The sequence below is a fragment of the Pogoniulus pusillus genome, chromosome 26 (genome assembly GCF_015220805.1).
Source record: "Pogoniulus pusillus isolate bPogPus1 chromosome 26, bPogPus1.pri, whole genome shotgun sequence".
NCBI classification, from domain to species: Eukaryota; Metazoa; Chordata; class Aves; order Piciformes; family Lybiidae; genus Pogoniulus; species Pogoniulus pusillus.
The window spans coordinates 2,155,363-2,174,534 of NC_087289.1; the positions used below are offsets into that span (position 1 = coordinate 2,155,363).

General features: G+C 52.4%; 2 protein-coding genes across 2 annotated transcripts in view; one reads left to right on the top strand and one right to left on the bottom strand.

Moving 5' to 3' along the window:
* Positions 1 to 19,172, bottom strand: part of MED12L (mediator complex subunit 12L) — a 102,795-nt gene that overhangs the window by 1,236 nt on the left and 82,387 nt on the right. Inside the window, 7 exon segments of the mRNA XM_064165773.1 lie at positions 27 to 87; positions 3,977 to 4,107; positions 7,777 to 8,069; positions 11,456 to 11,830; positions 12,339 to 12,506; positions 13,017 to 13,185; positions 13,930 to 14,144. Coding sequence (XP_064021843.1) covers positions 27 to 87; positions 3,977 to 4,107; positions 7,777 to 8,069; positions 11,456 to 11,830; positions 12,339 to 12,506; positions 13,017 to 13,185; positions 13,930 to 14,144 — 1,412 coding nt within the window.
* Positions 11,659 to 17,713, top strand: P2RY12 (purinergic receptor P2Y12). The gene is made up of 3 exons (XM_064165532.1): positions 11,659 to 11,740; positions 14,910 to 15,171; positions 16,000 to 17,713. The coding sequence occupies exon 3, from the start codon at positions 16,025 to 16,027 to the stop codon at positions 17,042 to 17,044; it is 1,020 nt and encodes a 339-aa protein (XP_064021602.1). The 5' UTR covers positions 11,659 to 11,740; positions 14,910 to 15,171; positions 16,000 to 16,024; the 3' UTR covers positions 17,045 to 17,713.

Sequence of the window (19,172 nt, forward strand, 5' to 3'; positions counted from 1 at the left end):
ATTTTGATACTTCCCATCCTCGCTGCCTTCCTTGTTCTTGTCTGCCTCTTTTCCTGGCAGGGGCAGTGCCCACGTCTGTGTCTGTGTCTGGTTCAGTTTAAATTAAAGCCTTGCCAGGGGGATGAAAAGCAGATGCACATCAGAGGGCAGAGCAAGCAGCCAGTGCAAGCACACACATTATGCACACCAGCACTGGGAACTCACCTTGCTCTGGGCACTGCATGACCAAAAGCTGCCTGCAGGCTTGGGGCCTGACTCAGGAGCAGCACATGTCATTTTAAGGCTCCTTTGATTCACCAGGGGTATAATTTCAGTGGAGAATAGGCAGCTGAAGTTTCTAATCTCTCTGAGTGGTCTGAACTGAATCCCAGTTTGGTTTGCCCTACAAGCACCGAGTGACAGCTGCCTGCGTTGCACTAAAATTCCAGCAGGGCTCAGTTGGGAGTAAACCGAGCTGCAACTGGAGCTGCTCGTAGAAGAGATGCCACAGCAAAGCAAAGGCTTCCCCTTTGGGGAATTCATTTGGTCCAGATCAATCTGTATCCACCATAAACACAAAATCAAGTCAAGCTGAAAGAGAAGTGAAGACTGAATAGAAGAGAAGCTAAAAGTACCAGCAAAGGGATCTGAGGCACAGCTCAGGCAGTGATTGCTGCAGGTTTAGGAAGGTAGGCTCCTGGAAAATTGCATGCATCTGTCACCACACCACAACCACATAAGCATCCCTACTCCTGGGGGCTCCTTTCAGTGGCTCTTTGCATTTGGCATTTAACTTGACTTCCACAGTTTGGGTAGGTGACAGTGAGGACACAGCAATGGCAAACCCCCAAGGTCCCATTAAAGGAGTGAAAGAGCAAGTCTGCATTTTCCAACGTCAGGTTCCACAGTGATTTTTTGTCAGCTCTAGGACACCAACTCTTCTTCAGGGGATGAGATTGAACAAAGCCAAGTGCAGGGTTCTGCACTTTGGCCACAACAACCCCAAGCAGCACTACAGGCTGGGGACAGAGTGGCTGAGAGCAGCCAGGAAGAAAGAGAGCTGGGGTTACTGGTATAAGGCTGAAGCTGAGGCAGCAGTGTGCCCAGGGGAGCAGCAGAGCCAATGGCATCCTGGGCTGGCTCAGGAGCAGTGTGGGCAGCAGGACAAGGGAGGTCCTTCTGCCCCTGTGCTCAGCACTGCTCAGGCCACCCCTTGAGTGCTGTGTCCAGTTCTGGACTCCTCCATTGCAGAGAGATGCTGAGGTGCTGGAAGGTGTTTGGAGAAGGGCAGCAAGGCTGGGGAGGGGCCTGGAGCACAGCCCTGTGAGGAGAGGCTGAGGGAGCTGGGGGTGTGCAGCCTAGAGAAGAGAAGGCTCAGGGCAGAGCTCATTGCTGCCTGCAGCTGCCTGCAGGGAGGCTGTAGCCAGGTGGGGTTGGGCTCTTCTCCCAGACAACCAGCACCAGAAGAAGGGGACGCAGCCTGAAGCTGTGCCAGGGGAGGTCTAGGCTGGATGTTAGGAGGAAGTTGTTGGCAGAGAGAGTGATTGGCACTGGAATGGGCTGCCCAGGGAGGTGGTGGAGTTGCCGTCCCTGGAGGTGTTCAAGAGAAGACTGGCTGAGGCACTTAGTGCCATGGTCTGGTTGACTGGACAGGGCTGGGTGCTAGGTTGGACTGGATGAGCTTGGAGCTCTCTTCTAAAATGGTTGATTCTATGATTCTATATATCATGAAAAGAGCTTAAAAGCTCTTAAACATGAAACAAGCCTTGAAGAGGTTGGTGAAGCATTGGAACCAGGTGCCCAGAGAGGTGGTAGAGGCCCCATCCCTATAAACATTCCTAGTCAGGTTGGACAAGGCTATGAGCAAGCTCATCTACTTGAAGATGTCCCTGCTGACTGCACAGGGGGTGGACAAGATGACCTTTAAAGGTCCCTTCCATCCCAAAGCATTCTGTGATGGAAGAATTTGTGTTTAAGGTGTTTAAGGCCAGGCTGGATGAGGCTGTGGGCAGCCTGATGCAGGGTAGGGTGTCCCTGCCCATGACAGGGGGGTTGGAACTAGATGATCCTTGTGGTTCCTTCCAACCCTGACTGATTCTATCATTCTAATTTGGCTCAAATATGGCTCAAATGTGGCTCAATAAAGGTTCTTCATTTCTGGTCAGAAACTACATGAATGCTACTTTCAGATGGAGGAATTTGGCACCACTTAAAAGCTGACTGCTTCTTTTTTCCTTTCAACTTCCTTTTCCCCCAGAAATAGTTTTGCTATCAAATACTTGTAAGTCACAACACAGGTTACATTCCCAATCTTCTTCCCTTTTCATTGTTAAGTGCTTGTTCCTTGCCCTTTTCCTTCCTCTTTTGGTCTGTGGCCAACACTCACAGGTCAGACCACAGAACATTCAAACATAAAAGGAATAAGAACTGCACAAATACATCCTGAGAAAGGATTTCCTCAGGTTGCCTCTGCCCAGGGCCAGGTGCTTTTGCATAAATAATATTAAAATGTTAGTCAAATCCAGCTGGATTTCAATTCAGGTGCATGCTGTGCATCCCTCTTAGTGCCACAGAGATGACCCATCACAGGAGCTGCCCCAGAGGAAGGTGGGGACTGTGACAGGTCCTACCACTGCCAACAGCAGCTCTGGCCCAAATCAGTATTAATAGAATCATAGAATCAAGCAGGTTGGAAGAGAGCTCCAAGCTCAGCCAGCCCAACCTAGCACCCAGCCCTGGCCAATCAACCAGACCATGGCACTAAGTGCCCCAGCCAGGCTTGGCTTCAACACCTCCAGGCACAGCCACTCCACCACCTCCCTGGGCAGCCCATTCCAGTGCCAATCACTCTCTCTGACAACAACTTCCTAACAACATCCAGCCTAGACCTCCCCTGGCACAGCTTCAGGCTGTGTCCCCTTGTTCTGTTGGTAGTTGTCTGGGAGAAGAGCCCAACCCCACCTGGCTACAGCCTCCCTGCAGGTAGTTGTAGACAGCAATGAGGTCAGCCCTGAGCCTCCTCTGCTGCAGGCTGCACACCCCCAGCTCCCTCAGCCTCTCCTCACAGGGCTCTGCTCCAGGCTCCTCCCCAGCCTTGCTGCCCTTCTCCAAACACCTTCCAGCACCTCAACAGCTCTCTGCAATTCAGGAGTCCAGAACTGGACACAGCACTCAAGGGGTGGCCTGAGCAGTGCTGAGCACAGGGGCAGAAGAACCTCCCTTGTCCTGCTGCCCACACTGCTCCTGAGCCAGCCCAGGATGCCATTGGCTCTGCTGCCCACCTGGGCACTGCTGCCTCCTCTGCAGCTCCTCTCTCCCAGCACCCCCAGCTCGCTCTCTGCCTGGCTGCTCTCAGCCACTCTGTCCCCAGCCTGTAGTGCTGCTTGGGAGTGTTGTGGCCAAAGTGCAGAACCCTGCACTTGGCCTTCTTCAATCTCATCCCATTGGCCTCTGCCCACCCATCCAGCCTGGCCAGGTCCCTCTGCAGGGTTCTCCTACTCTCCACCAGATCCACACCTGCTCCTAGCTTGGTCCTAGGTTCACAGCATCTCTGGCCCAAATCACTGTTAATAGGTCCTATGTTCACATGATTGCTTCATTAGGGTTCCAAAGCACAGTGAGAAGAAGATGAGGACAGAAGAGCCCTGCTAAGTGTGTTCCTCTTCGCCGATGTGTCTGCAGATGCTGTGTTATCTCTTCCTCTTCCTTCTAAAGATGTAGTATGAAGATGTCTGGGGTTTAAGTCACAGTTGGGTGGCCAAGTGTTGATGATGAGCAAGTTTTCAGCAAGCTTCTGTGGTTTTACATGCACATGAAACATTTCCCACCCAAGCTAGAGCAGCACCTGTCAGCTTTTCACTAGTGGAACGCCAGTGACTCTGAGCTGCCTGTTATTGCTACTTGCAGGAGGGACACTGTCACACACAAACCCTGAAGCCATCAAACCCATCTGAGTTCACTTTCTGAAATGAAAGGGCCACACAGAGCAGGACCTTACCTGTTTCCTGGGGAAAGAGGCAGAGCTGGGGTGTCCTGAAGAGGTGCAGGAGCAGCTGGCAGGTCATCCTCGCCCCAGGCTCAGCATCAGGATCCTCACAGGCTGTGGAAGATGGGACATGGGCATGAGGCCTCTGCCCAGAACCTCATGAGTCCCAGTGGCAGGCCTGGAGATGTTCTACCATGCAGCCCCATTTCAAATGGGAACACAGTAATGTCACCTACAGGAATCAGCATCCATAGCCTTGAGTCAGCAAAGAGCAGAAAAGAAGAGCAGGACTTCTGGCAAGCAAGAGACCTAATCAATGGCAGAGAAGAGATGGTGGAAAAGCCTCCTGACAGCCAAAGCAGAAGAAAGACAAGTCCAAGAAGAAAGTGAAGTGGCCAGCACTTGCTGAGCTGTGTAAGAACCAGTAAGACTTCGGGGCAGGAGCCCTCCCAACCCCATGCCAGGCCAGCACTGCTCTTCAGAAGGGAGTAGAGCCCCGAGATCAATGGGCATTAACGACCTGCACTTCCCAGGTGGCAGCCCCTGGCATGAGTGACTCAGAGCTATGGAACATTCTGAGTGGAGTTGACTCACTCCAGCCCAAGTTATTTTAACTCTCTTCCACATGAAACTCATTTGGCCACATTTAGATGTTCTCCTATGCTGCTCTTACAAAACTGCTTCCTCTCAGCTTGCTCTGCTCTGCCAAGAAAGGTCTACTGCTCACAGAATGGCTCGGGGTGGAAGGGCTCTTTAAAGGTGATTTAGTCCAACTCCCCTGCCATGGGCTAGGACATCTTCAACAAGATCAGCCTGCTCAAAGACTCATCCAACCTGGCCTTGGACACCTCCAGGGATGGGGCATCCACTGCCTCTCCAGGCAACATGTGCCAATGTTTCACCATCCTGGCAGGAAGAATTGCTTCCTTGTGTCCCATCTAAATCCTCCCCTTTCAGTTTGAAGCCATCACCTCTTGTCCTGCCATAACAGGTCCTGCTCAAAGTCTGCCCCCAGCTTTCTGCTTGACTCCTTGAAGCACTGAAAGGCCACCAAAAGGTTCTCCCTGGAGCCTTCTCTCCCCAGGGCTGAACAACCCCAACTCTCTCAGCCTGGTCTCACAGCAGATGGCTTCCAGCACTCTCAGCAGGAGTGGGAGGGGAAAGAGGGGAAGGGAGGGAGGGAGAGAGAGAGAGAGATAGGGGAAGGAAGGGAGGGAGGGAGGGAGGGAGAGAGAGAGAGAGGGGAAGGGAGGGAGGGAGAGAGAGAGAGGGGAAGGAAGGGAGGGAGGGAGAGAGAGAGAGGGGAAGGAAGGGAGGGAGGGAGAGAGAGAGAGGGGAAGGAAGGGAGGGAGGGAGAGAGAGAGAGGGGAAGGAAGGGAGGGAGGGAGAGAGAGAGAGGGGAAGGAAGGGAGGGAGGGAGAGAGAGAGAGGGGAAGGAAGGGAGGGAGGGAGAGAGAGAGAGAGGGGAAGGAAGGGAGGGAGGGAGAGAGAGAGAGGGGAAGGAAGGGAGGGAGGGAGAGAGAGAGAGAGGGGAAGGGAGGGAGGGAGAGAGAGGAGGGGGAGAGGAGATCCACCATTTCCTTGAGTCTTGTGATCTGTCAGCAACCTTACAGACAGAAGACTCCCAGCAACTGCAGCACTGAGGCTCAACTATCAAGACCAAACATTGGTGGATAAAACCTGGCAGAGCAGCTGAGCAGGGCCCCCAGTTCTGCTGGGTTTTACCGTGGAAGAGCAATGAGGGTGCTGGGGCAGGGCTAAAAGCTAGATCCAAACTCTCAGTGTCCATCTCCTCCCTGCATCACAGACTGAGGAACTCAAATCCATGGTAAGAGGTTTTCAGCACTGCAGTCAGCCAGGGCAGCTGAGCTTATGGCAGAAGGAAGCAACTGAGAACATCCAATCTATGAAAGAAAACATGGTCACTGTAAAAGTGGTGTTGGTCTGCTGCAGTTCTTCACTGCACTTCTTGTAAGTGCCTTGAGACTAATTGAGATCTAATGCAGACTTAAGGCTCAAGAAGTGTCATCCTGGATCAGACAAAGCTCCACCTGACAATGGCAGGAGCCATCTGCTGGTGTCAGAGGACACCCACACTGAGACAGTGCTGCTGAAGTGTCGATCCCATCCTAAACTCTAAGCTCTGGAGATCAACTTGAGCTGGGCACCAGGAGGTCCAAGCTACTCTTAAAAGACAACTCCAGCAGCTCACAGAATCAGTCAGGGTTGGAAGGGGCCACAAGGAGCAGCCAGCTCCAACCCCCCTGCCATGCCCAGGGACACCCTACCCTAGAGCAGGCTGCACACAGCCTCAGCCAGCCTGGCCTTAAACACCTCCAGGGATGGGGCCTCAACCACCTCCCTGGGCAACCCCTGCCAGGCTCTCACCACCCTCATGGTGAGTTTTTATTTCAGCTCCTCTGAGATAAAAGCCTGCAGACTTTAAGGAGAGGTATTTTGGGAAGGTCTACCTGGAGATGAAATGCAGCATGAAGAAATGATAAACACATCTGGTAAATTAAACACCAAGGTGCCTCACAAGCAGGAAATGACCTAATGCAGAACCTTCCCTCTGCTAATGAGCAAAAGGTTGTGCTGAGCTGTCCTGCTTGACACATGGCACAAGTGCTGACATCAAAGCTCACAACTGGCTCACAGTGAGGACCTTCCACTGGTTTCTCCTGCTGTTAAAGGATCACAGATGTCAGGGGTTGGAAAGGACCTCTGCAGATCACAGGATGTCAGGGGTTGGAAAGGACCTCTGCAGATCACAGGATGTCAGGGGTTGGAAAGGACCTCTGCAGATCACAGGATGTTAGGGGTTGGAAAGGACCTCTGCAGATCTTCAAGTCCAATCCCCATGCCAGAGCAGGACCAGAGAATCCAGCACAGGTCACTCAGGAAGACCTCACAGACAGAGAATCACAGCATCAGTCAGGTTGAAAAAGAGCTTTGAGATCATCGAGTCCAACCTCTCCCCCAGCACCATTAAATCATGGCACCAAGTGCCTCAGCCAGTCTCTTTTTGAACACTCCCAAGGGTGGGGACTCCACCACCTCCCTGGGCAGCCCACTCCAATGCCAGTCTCTCTTGCTGTGAAGAACTTCTTCCTAGCATCCATCCTGAACCTGCCCTGGCACAGCTTGAGACTGCTTCCCCTCATTCTGTCACTGGTTGTCTGGGAGAATAGACCAACCCCACCTGGCTACAGCCTGCGTTCAGATAGCTGCAGACAGCAATAAGATCTCCCCATCCAGACAGGGCTTGAAAGTCTCCAGAGAAGAAGACTTCACAACCTCTCTGGGCAGCCTCTTCCACCCCAACTACCTCAGTCTCTCCTTATAGCAGAGCAGCTCCAGCTCTCTGCTCATCCTCAGGGTCCTTCTCTGGACACCTTCCAGCACCTCCACAGCCCTCTTGTCCCAGGGGCTCCAGCACTGGATGCAGTACTCCAGGTGGGGTCTCAGCAGTGGGGAGCAGAGGGGCAGGATCACTTCCCTTGCCCTGCTGCCCACACTGCTGCTGCTGCAGCCCAGGCTCTGGCTGCTCTCTGGGCTGCCAGAGCACACTGACAGCTCACACTGAGCTTCTCATCTGCCAGCACCCCCAAGTCCCTCTCCACAGGGCCGCTGTCAAGCCAGGCACTGCCCAGCCTGTATCAGTGCTTGGGATTGCCTCGACCCAGATGCAATTGGTCGACTTAACAGATTCTCAGCCACCAGAAAGGGCAACGAATGCCAAGGCCTGCAGAGGAGGCAGGAAGCAAGGTGGTGAGAGGCCAGCTGGAGCTGCAGGCTGGGCAGAGCCTTACCACCCAGCGTCCTGGTGCCCCATGCAGACACTCACCAGTGCGTTGCAGACGAAGCCGTAGCGGTTGGCTGCGCTGTCGCGCAGGATGGTGCCCAGCACGGAGTAGCTGAGGCTGTGAGCAGAAGGGTTCCCAATGAAATCCAGCAGGAACGTGGGGTCCCACAGCAGGCTGGAGCTGGAAGGCCGAAGGTGTCTGGCAGAGGGAGAGGGTTGCTTGCAGCCAGGCACTGCTCTGCAAACCAGAGCTGCTGGATGCCTGCAGAGTGCAGGACTCCTTAGCTGGCCAACTGCAGGCTGCAACGAGCAAAATAGTAACAACTCACTCCTCTGGGCAGTCTCACTTCCAAACTAGGCTGATCTTGGGTTGCACATTGTTTGGCACTCTCAGAATCACAGAATCAGTCAGAATTGAAAGGGACCACAAGGATTGTCCAACCCCCCTGCCATGGGCAGGGACACCCTACCCTAGATCAGGCTGGCCAGAGAAGTCTTGGGGAAGCCTGAGCCCTAAACTGTTATAGAATCATAGAATGGTTTAGGTTGGAAGGGACCTACAAGATCAGCCAGTCCCAAACCCCTGCCTTAGGCAGGGACACCTCCAACTAGAACAGGTCACTCAGGGCCTCATCCAACCTGGCCTTGACCCTCTCCAGGGAGGTTGTGGAGCAGAGAAGACCACATTTTGTGCTTCTGTGCTCCACAACCTCCCTGGGCAACCTGTGCCAGCGTCTCACCACACTCACTGTCAAGAACTCCTTCCTAACATCCAGTTTCAATCTCCCCTCTGACAGTTTAAACCCATTTCACCCTGTCACCCTGCTCCAGTGCAGGAGCAGGAGGCTATGAGCAAGGTCTTGGGGGGTCCTGGGGACACCCTGTCACCCTGCTCCAGTGCAGGAGCAGGAGGCTATGAGCAAGGTCTTGGGGGGTCCTAGGGACACCCTGTCACCCTGCTCCAGTGCAGGAGCAGGAGGCTGTTAGCAGGGTCTTGGGGGGTCCTGGGGACACCCTGTCACCCTGCTCCAGTGCAGGAGCAGGAGGCTGTTAGCAGGGTCTTGGGGGGTCCTGGGGACACCCTGTCACCTTGCTCCAGTGCAGGAGCAGGAGGATGTTAGCAGGGCCTTGGGGGGTCCTGGGGACACCCTGTCACCTTGCTCCAGTGCAGGAGCAGGAGGATGTTAGCAGGGCCTTGGGGGGTCCTGGGGACACCCTGTCACCTTGCTCCAGTGCAGGAGGAGGAGGCTATCAGCAGGGTCTTGGGGGGTCCTGGGGACACCCTGACACCCTGCTCCTCAATGGAAGCTCCAGTGCAGGAGCAAGAAGCCATCAGCAGAGTCATTAATCTACAGGAAGGACAACGTCTGACACTGACCCTTCCCTCTTCCAGCCAGGGTAAGAGCAAAGACAGAGAAGCAGCCAGAGCAGAAGAGCTGCTTCCTGGGCCCCCACAGGACCCCACACTATCAGCACAGCCTTTGCCCCACAGACAGAAAGGTCCAAAACACCCAAAGGAGACAACTCTCGGGGGGTGAGCAAAGCAGCCTCTGAATCTGCTTGGATCAGAAGTAACAGCAGGGAGTGGTCAGGAGATAAGAGTTTAAAAAGAAACACTGAAGGAATGACTTAAAAAAACAGGAACTTTGGTGAATTCAAGCAACTACCCCAGGCTCAAACCGAAACTTGCTGCTCACTTAGCAAAACCCAGGCAGGAGAAAGTCTGTGGCTGATGTCGAAGACCTCTGAGGCACTGCAGCACACAGAAGGTAAGTCTCTGCAGCTGGACCTTGTCTGAACTGCACTTTACTGTAGCTTCAAAAGTGACTGAAGGGCAGAAAGAGCTGGAGTTGAGCCTGCTAGCTAGGAAGGCTGCGGTGTGACAGAGAGCTGGGCTTGGCTTTGTCCCAGCTGCGGCAAGAAGACAGTGAGAGGAGGACTGCCTTTACTCAGCTGTTTCCAAACTGGATGGCCAAATTTACCACCCATCTGCAGAGAATTTTCTGATTCCATTTGTCTTTAAAAAAAAAAATGAAATAAAAGGTTTGCAATCAAGTGCTGTGCACCAACATATGACTTAACACCTTAAACACCTATGTGTTAAGGAGATGATGGTTTGCCAACCTTGGTTAGCATGAGCAAAAATGTTCTCCTTGTGTGACTGAGTTTAGGTTTTCTTGTCTCTTATTGTGTGACTGAGTTTAGGCTTTCTTGTCTCTTATTGTGTGACTGAGTTTAGGTTTTCTTCTCTCTTATTGTGTGACTGAGTTTAGGTTTTCTTCTCTCTTATTGTGTGACTGAGTTTAGGTTTTCTTCTCTCTTATTGTGTGACTGAGTTTAGGCTTTCTTCTCTCTTATTGTGTGACTGAGTTTAGGCTTTCTTCTCTCTTATTGTGTGACTGAGTTTAGGCTTTCTTCTCTCTTATTGTGTGACTGAGTTTAGGCTTTCTTGTCTCTTATTGTGTGACTGAGTTTAGGCTTTCTTGTCTCTTATTGTGTGACTGAGTTTAGGCTTTCTTGTCTCTTATTGTGTGACTGAGTTTAGGCTTTCTTGTCTCTTATTGTGTGACTGAGTTTAGGCTTTCTTGTCTCTTATTGTGTGACTGAGTTTAGGCTTTCTTGTCTCTTATTGTGTGACTGAGTTTAGGCTTTCTTCTCTCTCATTGTGTGACTGAGTTTAGGTTTTCTTCTCTCTCATTGTGTGACTGAGTTTAGGCTTTCTTGTCTCTTATTGTGTGACTGAGTTTAGGCTTTCTTGTCTCTTATTGTGTGACTGAGTTTAGGCTTTCTTGTCTCTTATTGTGTGACTGAGTTTAGGCTTTCTTGTCTCTTATTGTGTGACTGAGTTTAGGCTTTCTTCTCTCTCATTGTGTGACTGAGTTTAGGCTTTCTTGTCTCTTATTGTGTGACTGAGTTTAGGCTTTCTTCTCTCTCATTGTGTGACTGAGTTTAGGCTTTCTTCTCTCTTATTGTGTGACTGAGTTTAGGCTTTCTTCTCTCTCATTGTGTGACTGAGTTTAGGTTTGAGGCAGAAAACTGAGCACACACCTGAGATGCTTCTGTAGTTCTCTGCAGGCCCTTTCCTTTCCCTAGTGCTTCTCATACTAAAGCTTGCTGTTCCCATGCCTTTCTATGCCTATTAAAATATTAAGATTACAACTAAGAGCTCCTCTCCCTCACTCTGTTAAATGAAAACCACAACTCTAAAGTACACAAACCCAAACCCAAGATATAAACCAGGAGGGGAACCAGCAACTGAAGTGGTTTGTGACTCTCACTAGATGCCTATCTGCCTATGAAAGGTTTCCACTCCCCCTTTTAATATGTCAGAGCCCAAACCACAGCACAAAGGTACATAAACTGGTTTTTTTCATTATAAAAAAAAACCAAGGAACTGAACATTTGAACATAAAACCTCACCAACTCCAACGTGTTTGTGCCTGTCCCCACATCAAAGGAACTATCCAACAGAGTACTGTGGCTGCAGCAGACAGGATTTGGGGATTTTTCTACTCAAAGCTCTGTGTGCCAGAGCCAATTTGCTACTGTGTTCTAGGAACTAAACCAAGAGCATCACAGCCTGGGCTGGGGGAGGTGTGGGGAAGGTTGCTCTCAGCAGCCATCCTGGTGGTCTCAGTTCCCTTGCCCCATGCCTGCTGGCTGCCTGCTCACTGCACTGAGCTAACCTCAAGCCCTGCTCCTCCACAGAAGGAACCTTCACAGATTCGTGGGGCTGAGGACCACACATTGTGCCACCACCCTGGCATGGGCAAGAGAGCTGCAGCAGTGAAGGGCAAGCAGCAGAGGCCACAGTGTGCTCTCCGCCGAAGGCAAACGGAACTGCCAGCACAGCAGCCTGCAGCACTCTGTGACAGGCTGAGCTGTGGTGAGAACCATTCCACTGCCACCCACCTGAAGAGGTCTCCAAACTTGCTCCTCAGGTGGCTGCAGGACACGTAGAGATCATAGAGGTAAGCTAAAATGCACCTTTCTGGGGAGGAGCACTCGGAGGGGTTAACAATGTGCTTCACACCCCGCACAACCTGCGAAGCAAAACCGCCCTCAGTTTGCTCCAGCTCCGCTCAGAAACGTGTCCCATGCATCACAGAGACCCCAGCACTGGCTGGGCAGGGTGATGGCAGACCTTGTGTGGAGCCTGGGGTCACCTATGTGCTTGCTTGGGCCTGGGCAGGACAGGTCAGAGAAGGACTAGTGGAGTCCAGGGCAGAATGGGGTGAGAGGGTAGGAAATCACAGAATGGTGATTTTCCAGGTGTTGGAAGGGACCTTTGGAGATCATCTACTCCAACCCCACTGCTAAAGCACTTTGCCCAAGGGGCTTTGGAATCTCTGCAGAGAAGGAGATTCCAGGGCTCCAGCACCCTCACAGTGGAGAAGTTTCTCCTCCTGTTCAGACGGAACTTGCTGGGTTCCAGTTTGCACCTGCTGTCCTAAGGCACACAGCTCCTTCTTCCCCAGCAGGCTGCAGAGCTGAGCCACCTGCTCCACTAAACCTTTGTCACTGATAAGAGAACAGCAAAAGCAGAGTTTGGAAGGTTGCAGCTGGCACCAACCCTTCGAAGACCTGGGCGGTCTGCTCGGCGCTGAGGATGAGGCAGGAGAGGTAGCACCGCAGCACAGCCACGATGCAGACGCACAGCCCCGTGGTGTAGCTGCCTGCCAGGCTGGACGACTTCAGCAGCAGCTCTGCCTCCACCACGCTCAGTTCGTTCAGCAGCTGCAAGAGACCCAACAGCACACACCAAAATAAAGAGCTGCGAGGAGCTTCCGAGGGCAACGCCTCACAGAGGCGCAGGCAAAACGCGCACCGAGAAGTTGTGCGGCGAGCGGAGAGGAAATCCCTCCCTGGCTGCAGAGCAAGGGAAGGGGAGAAAACAAAGTGGGAAAGTGTAAAAATCAGCCTCAGAGCTGCTCCTCGGCGTTCCATGGTGTTTGGGGCACTGCCTGCACAATGGCACGGCTCAGCTCGACAGAGTGCAGCCCTTCCTGAAACGTTCTGTGCTAAAATCATCTGGAATGGAACTTTGACAGATGTAAAACACGTCCAGGGGCTCTCTACAGCTGTCACAGCCAGATAGGGAAGTGTCTGCTGCTCTGTTTCAGAGGTCAGGAAACTGAAACAGATACCAGAGCACAGTAGCAGAAGAGGAGAAGGCAGAGCTCAGCCATTGGGCTTTTCTGGTCTGGCAGCTCCAGCCTGGCAGCCCCCAGCACAACCTCTGCTTGCCTGTATGGCAAAGTCTATCAGCCCGTTGAAGTTCAGCGCCGGCTCCATCAGGTCGAAGATGAGCTGGATGTGGTGAGCCAAGGGGAGATGATAGGAGGTTCCTGAGGCAAAGCTTGTGATCTGTTGCAGGACATTGCTGGAAGTCTTCTCCAGCTGCAGAGGCCCAACTCTCTCAGCCTGTCCTCATAGCAGAGCTGCTGCAGCCCTCTCAGCATCTGGGTGGCCTCCTCTGGTCTGGCTCAAACAGTTGCATGTACCTCTTGTGTTGGGGGCTCCAGAACTGCACACAAGACTCCAGGTTTCCATGAAACCAACCTGCCCATAAACACCTGTGCATCAAGCCAGTGACACACATTCCTTACCCTCCTAGTAAAACTCTGTCATGGGTTTCAGCCTTTTCTTGGGGGAATCTCTTTTGTGCTTTGGAACAGCCCTGAGATGCCTTTGGTGTTGCTCCATGTTGTGTTGTGTGGGGAGGGACTATTGACAAGGTCTTGTAGTGCCAGGAGGAGGAGGAATGGGTTTAATCTGTCAGAAAGGGGATTTAAATTGGATGTTAGGAAGAAGTTCTTAACAGTGAGGGTGGTGAAACAGTGGCACAGGTTGACAGATTGATCACATTCTGTGCTTCTGTGCTCCACAACCTCCCTGGAGGTGTCCAAGGCCAGGTTGGATGAGGCCTTGAGCAACCTGTTCTAGTGGGAGGTGTTTCTGCCTATGGCAGGGAGGTTGGAACTGGATGATCTTTGAGGCCCCTTCCAACCTAAACCATTCTACGATTCTAAAAGGGGGATGTGTAAGCAGAGTGGCTGTCCTGGTGCCACCCCAGTGCAGCCTCAGGCAGAGCAGCAGACCAATGCTGCAGGGCTCGGGTCAGCATCTCCCTCTGTCAAAGAGATGAAAGCCAAATTACACCTTCTGCATGCATGGCTCCAGACAGCTCCCTGAGCACCTTCACAAGCTACCCTGCAGCAGCCAAAAGCCCTCACCACCCATCTCAGTGGTGCTCTTCTTGTTCAGAATCTTGAGGATGTCCTTGGTGATCTTCTGTCTGGCTTCATCACGCTCCCTCCCCATGCCATGCAGCAGGACCATGCACTGGTTGCACTCGTGACTGGAGGATTCGTCCTGCAAAGAGCACACAGGAGTGAAACCTCTTCTCTTTTTATCCCCCACCTCCTTCTCAGCACCTTCAGAAACCCAACCTCAGCAGCCCAGACTGCACCAACACCAGCTCCTTGTCACAAAACACATCTCCTGTGGCTAACAGGCTGGAGGAAGCAGCACCGGACAAACCCACCGGAGAGTAGGGTGAAAGTATGAAGGGGAGAAGCATCACCTAACAGTGTGGATTCTATAAGGACAGAGCCAGGTGATACACACTGTGCCCTGGGCTGACACCCTCAGTAGAAGACAGATGTCTAGAAGCTCTGCCTACAACTCCACTGACAAACTGCTGCAGCCCATCTCCTAACATCGCATTTTGCACACCCCAAAGGCACTGAAACGTCTCTAAGCTTAAGCCATAACTGGCTGCATCGAGTCTTTTAATCAAGTATGTCATACAATGGGGATGCACTGGAGAGAACCTAAACACCTGGAGCACAGCTCTGCAAGCCCTACGAGGTGTAAATACCTTCTCCAAGCAAACCAATGCCTGCTTCCTTCAGCTGCTGGAGAGGTTCTTGAGAGCAAGGCTGTGCGCAAGATGAATGCCGAAGAGCCACACAGCCAAGAGTCAGCAGCCAGGAGACAACCTGCTGCTCAGAGAAGTGGCAGAGCCTTGCAAAATACCTGCTCCCTTTTTAAAACCAGTGATTGTCAGTAGGCCAAAAGTGGGAAGTACATCTCCAATTCCTCTTAAAAATGCTATTTTCTCTCTGTCTTCTACAGGAAACAAAAGGAGAAGCTGTGAGAGGGTCACCTGGGACTCGCAGCTGTCTCCGGCTATCAAGCCAGCTCAAAGCCAGAGGAAGGTCTGAGTTTTAGAACTGGGATGTGCAGCTGCTCCTCCAGCAGCAACCTCATCCAAGGGATCTACAGCCAGGTTCTCCTGCCTGCCCCCATGGTGAGGAGATAGAGGAAGCACCAGCGACCCTCCTTCAGCAGCAGAGCCAACAGGCAGGCGAAGCCTCGCTCCTCCGCGGCAGCTACGGTAACCCTCGCTTGCTTTGGGCTGGGGAAGGTTCCTTTAGGGTTGGGCTCAGCAGGTGAATTGTGCTTCAAAGCACAAATCCGTTTGTTTCTGTCTTACAGACAGGAACAGACCTTTGCAGGGCTGCAAGGACAATGGCAGGGATGTTTGGGAACTGGCTGCCAAAGCACCAGGTCGTTTTGTGCTCTGAGGAGCCTGCTCTAGTTGCAGATGTCCCTGCTAACTGCAGGGAGCACACCAGATGAGCTTGAAAGGTCCCTTCCCACCCAAACCAGTCTGTGACTCTAAACAGAGTCATTTGATTCATTTCACTCCAGCCCAGCACTGCTAATCCTACAACCACAGTGGGTTTATGACACAGGCCAGTTCCACACTGCGAAGATGCAGAACAGGACCTTCCTCCCCTGGGAGCAGAGAGGCAGGTGTGGGTCAGATGAGGGCAACTGCAATGTGCTGCACAAGGGCCTTGCTCCTGCACAGCATGACACACCAGCCTGCCCACCCTGTGCAGAGCCACATGCCGTGCTCCCCCACAGCCCCTCACTGCCCCCCTGCAGCACAGGTCTCAGGGAAGCTGTGTGGGAAGCTCAGGAGGTTTGGCTGGAAGGTGACCTCATCATTTCAGTCACAGAAGATGGACCCAGGCCACCTCACAAACACAGCTGCACCCAGTGCTCTTCTGCAAAATCTGACATGTTTGGTAAAAGAAAATGCAACCTGGAGCAGGCAAAATCTCCAGAGATGGTCCCTACACAAAAATTTGAAGTAGACTACAAGGTCTGAAGTCTTCTGACAGACAGAACACAACATTTCCTCTTTTTTTTCCAGGGAGAGGAGAAAAGACAAAGTGCAAATGAAAGCCACAGCCAACTTCAGCAGCTCCAGAAACGACAGCAGCTGTCCCAGTGACAGCAGAGTCAGCCAAGTCATCTTCCCTCTGCTTTACACCATCCTGTTCCTGGTGGGCATCACCATGAACGGCCTGGCAATGTGGGTCTTCTTCAAAGTCTCCAGTAAATCCCACTTCATCATCTTCCTCAAGAACACTGTCATTTCTGACCTCCTCATGATCCTGACTTTCCCGTTCAAGATCCTGAGCGACGCCAAGCTGGTGTCGTGGGTGCTGAGGGGGTTCGTGTGCCAGGTCACCCAGGTGGTCTTCTACTTCACCATGTACATCAGCATCCTGTTCCTGGGCCTCATAACCATCGATCGCTACCAGAAAGCCGCCTCGCCCTTCAGAACCTCCACGCCCAGGAGCCTCCTGGGTGCCAAGATCCTCTCCACAGCCATTTGGATATCGATGTTTGTCCTTTCCTTACCCAACATGATTCTGTCCAACAAGAAGAAAACGCCCAGGAACGTGAAGAAGTGTGCCCTGCTGAAATCAGACTTCGGCTTGGTCTGGCACGAGATCGTAAACTACGTCTGCCAGCTCATCTTCTGGGTGAGCCTGGCGGTCATAGTGGTTTGCTACATCCTCATCAGCAGGGAGCTCTACAGGTCCTACAAAAGGACCAGATGCACGGGCAAGGTGTCCAAAAAGACTGTCAACGTGAAGGTGTTCATCATCATCGCCGTGTTCTTCATCTGCTTCGTGCCCTTCCACTTCACCAGGATCCCCTACACGCTGAGCCAGACGCGGGACGTGTTTGAGTGCTCCGCTCGCAGGACCCTGTTCTACCTGAAGGAGAGCACGCTCTGGCTGACCTCGCTCAACGCCTGCCTCGACCCCTTCATCTACTTTTTCCTCTGCAAGTCCTTCAGGAAGTCCTTGCTGGGCATGCTGTGCAGACACAAGGCGGCCTTAGAGCTTGGGGCACGGATGAAGGAGCAGAATGAGAGAGACGACACCGATGAGACACCAGTCTAAGGGCTGCCCACACCCTTTGCTGCCCAGGCGTGGTTTAATGGTGAATGAAAGCAGCACAAATCCTGCAACGGAGATCTAACGTCACCAGCCTCTTGAAAACAATTGTCCTGCAGATGAAGCACACCACCCTGGCACCAGCTGTCACTGGCTGCAAAGAAAGGTGAAACCAGAAAGCTTGAACGCAAGAAGAGCACCACCTGATGGTACCCTCCGGGCTCGTTTGAACTGCTGGCAGGAAATTTCAACTTCGAGTTGGAGCTGGGAGGAAAAACTGCCTTGAAATGCTGGAGATGAGGTGATGAACTGCCAAGGTTCTGCAGAGACAGCTTAACCTGGGCCAGAGGAAGGGCCACTGCAGCAGAAGATCTGGGAAGGACAGACAACCTCTCCAGTAAACCTGATGTATAAACACAGGGAGTTGTCACCTTGTTGTAAGTGGGAGCCAAAGAGAAAGAGGGGACAGGTGTAGGTGAGCTATTTGCCTCTGCAGGGTTTGGTAACAGAGTAACACTTTGCTTATCTCATTAAGTGCTTGCAAATCTTAATCCACTGACCCAATAATTAATAGGTGCATGTCAGAAGAAATCATTTCACCATCAGGCTTCTCTTGATGTGAGTTAAACCTTCAAATCCTTCAGCTTGCTCTATGAATAAACACAACTGCACACTCGAGAGAGAATCATGAGTGAGAAAACAGACAGAGGCTCAACTGACAGAATGCTTTGGTCCTGGGGATGGAAAGACTCCCAGCACAACCTTTGCTGATTACCAAGGGGAGCTGTCCTGCACTACACAAACATTTCAAACACTTCTCCTTTCCCACTGGGAAAAACTGAAAAGAACAGGGAAGTGTTTTCAGGTACAGAACACTTTCAGCTCTCATAACAACCCACGTGTGGGAAGTACCCTAGGCTGTAGCAACAAATTACGGTTCATTTATCGCCACCACAACACAGCTCCGGATCAGAAAGCTTTCACTCTCAGGCAAGGTCTCAGCCCTGCCAAAAGGGCTGCCTGTCTGCTCCTCTACTGGTGCCTGGCAGAGCACTGGGAGCTTCTACATCAGACCTCAAACATCCTAAAAAGCTCCAGGACAGCTCACTTATTGTAGCACTCAGCCTTAGAGGCCACACATCTCTTACAACCTGCTGAATGAATTCAATGCTTTGCAAAACATCTCGTGCACTGCTCAAGCTGGTGCTTGCCAGCACTGATGGCAATCAGGAACCAGGTTACACCACCAAAACCAGGGCACAGCCATTTCCCTGGAACCAGTGTTGCCAGTCGCTCTGGAGCAAGCTCTCCAGGACCAGCCCCACACGGTTCAGGGCTCAGCAGCTCCAGATGATGCCCAGAGGGAAGCACAACTGTCACAGGTTGCCCAGGGAGGTGGCGGAGTTGCTGTGCCTGGAGGTGTTGAAGCCAAGCCTGGCTGGGGCACTTCGTGCCATGGTCTGGTTGATTGGCCAGGGCTGGGTGCTAGGTTGGACTGGCTGAGCTCTGAGGTCTCTTCCAACCTGCTTGATTCTATGATTCTAAAGCAGATGACCTGGGTTCAACTCACACAAGCAGCTCAGCTCACAGAGACATGCAGCTGATCCCAGCACCCTGCATCACAGACAGGTAAGATACACCAAGCACACCACACAGCAGCCTCTGTCAGGGGCAGAAGGTGGCTGTGCCCAGCATGCAGTGCCACAAGAAACCAGAAATTCCACTCTGCAGAGCGAAGTCGAGCTCAGGTTCACGTGTTGGAATCAACAGGCTGCAGAGGGAGGGCACAGCTCTGTCAGTGCCCTCAATTCTGCAGCCAAGTACCCCACTGTGAGAGTGGCTCACAGCAGGTCACACACTGACCACAACTACCGCTGACCTGAGCTGGGTAACACACACAAACCACAGCTCAGAGCTGCTTTTGAATCACAGAATTGTTTGGGTTGGAAAAGACCTCTGAGATCGTCGAGTCCAACTATCAAGATCTCTGATCCAGGCCAGAATGGACCTCCAAGATCACCAAGTCCAGAGAGGTGCCCCGGAAAGCTGTCAAGAAACAACCACTCTGCATTCGTCCATCCTATGTCTCCAGCAGACCTAAATCACAGGGGCACAGCGCAGGTGCCACCAGGTC

Bases quoted from the DNA above. Each gene is read 5' to 3' on its own strand.
- P2RY12 (XM_064165532.1), top strand. From the start codon at position 16,025: ATGAAAGCCACAGCCAACTTCAGCAGCTCCAGAAACGACAGCAGCTGT.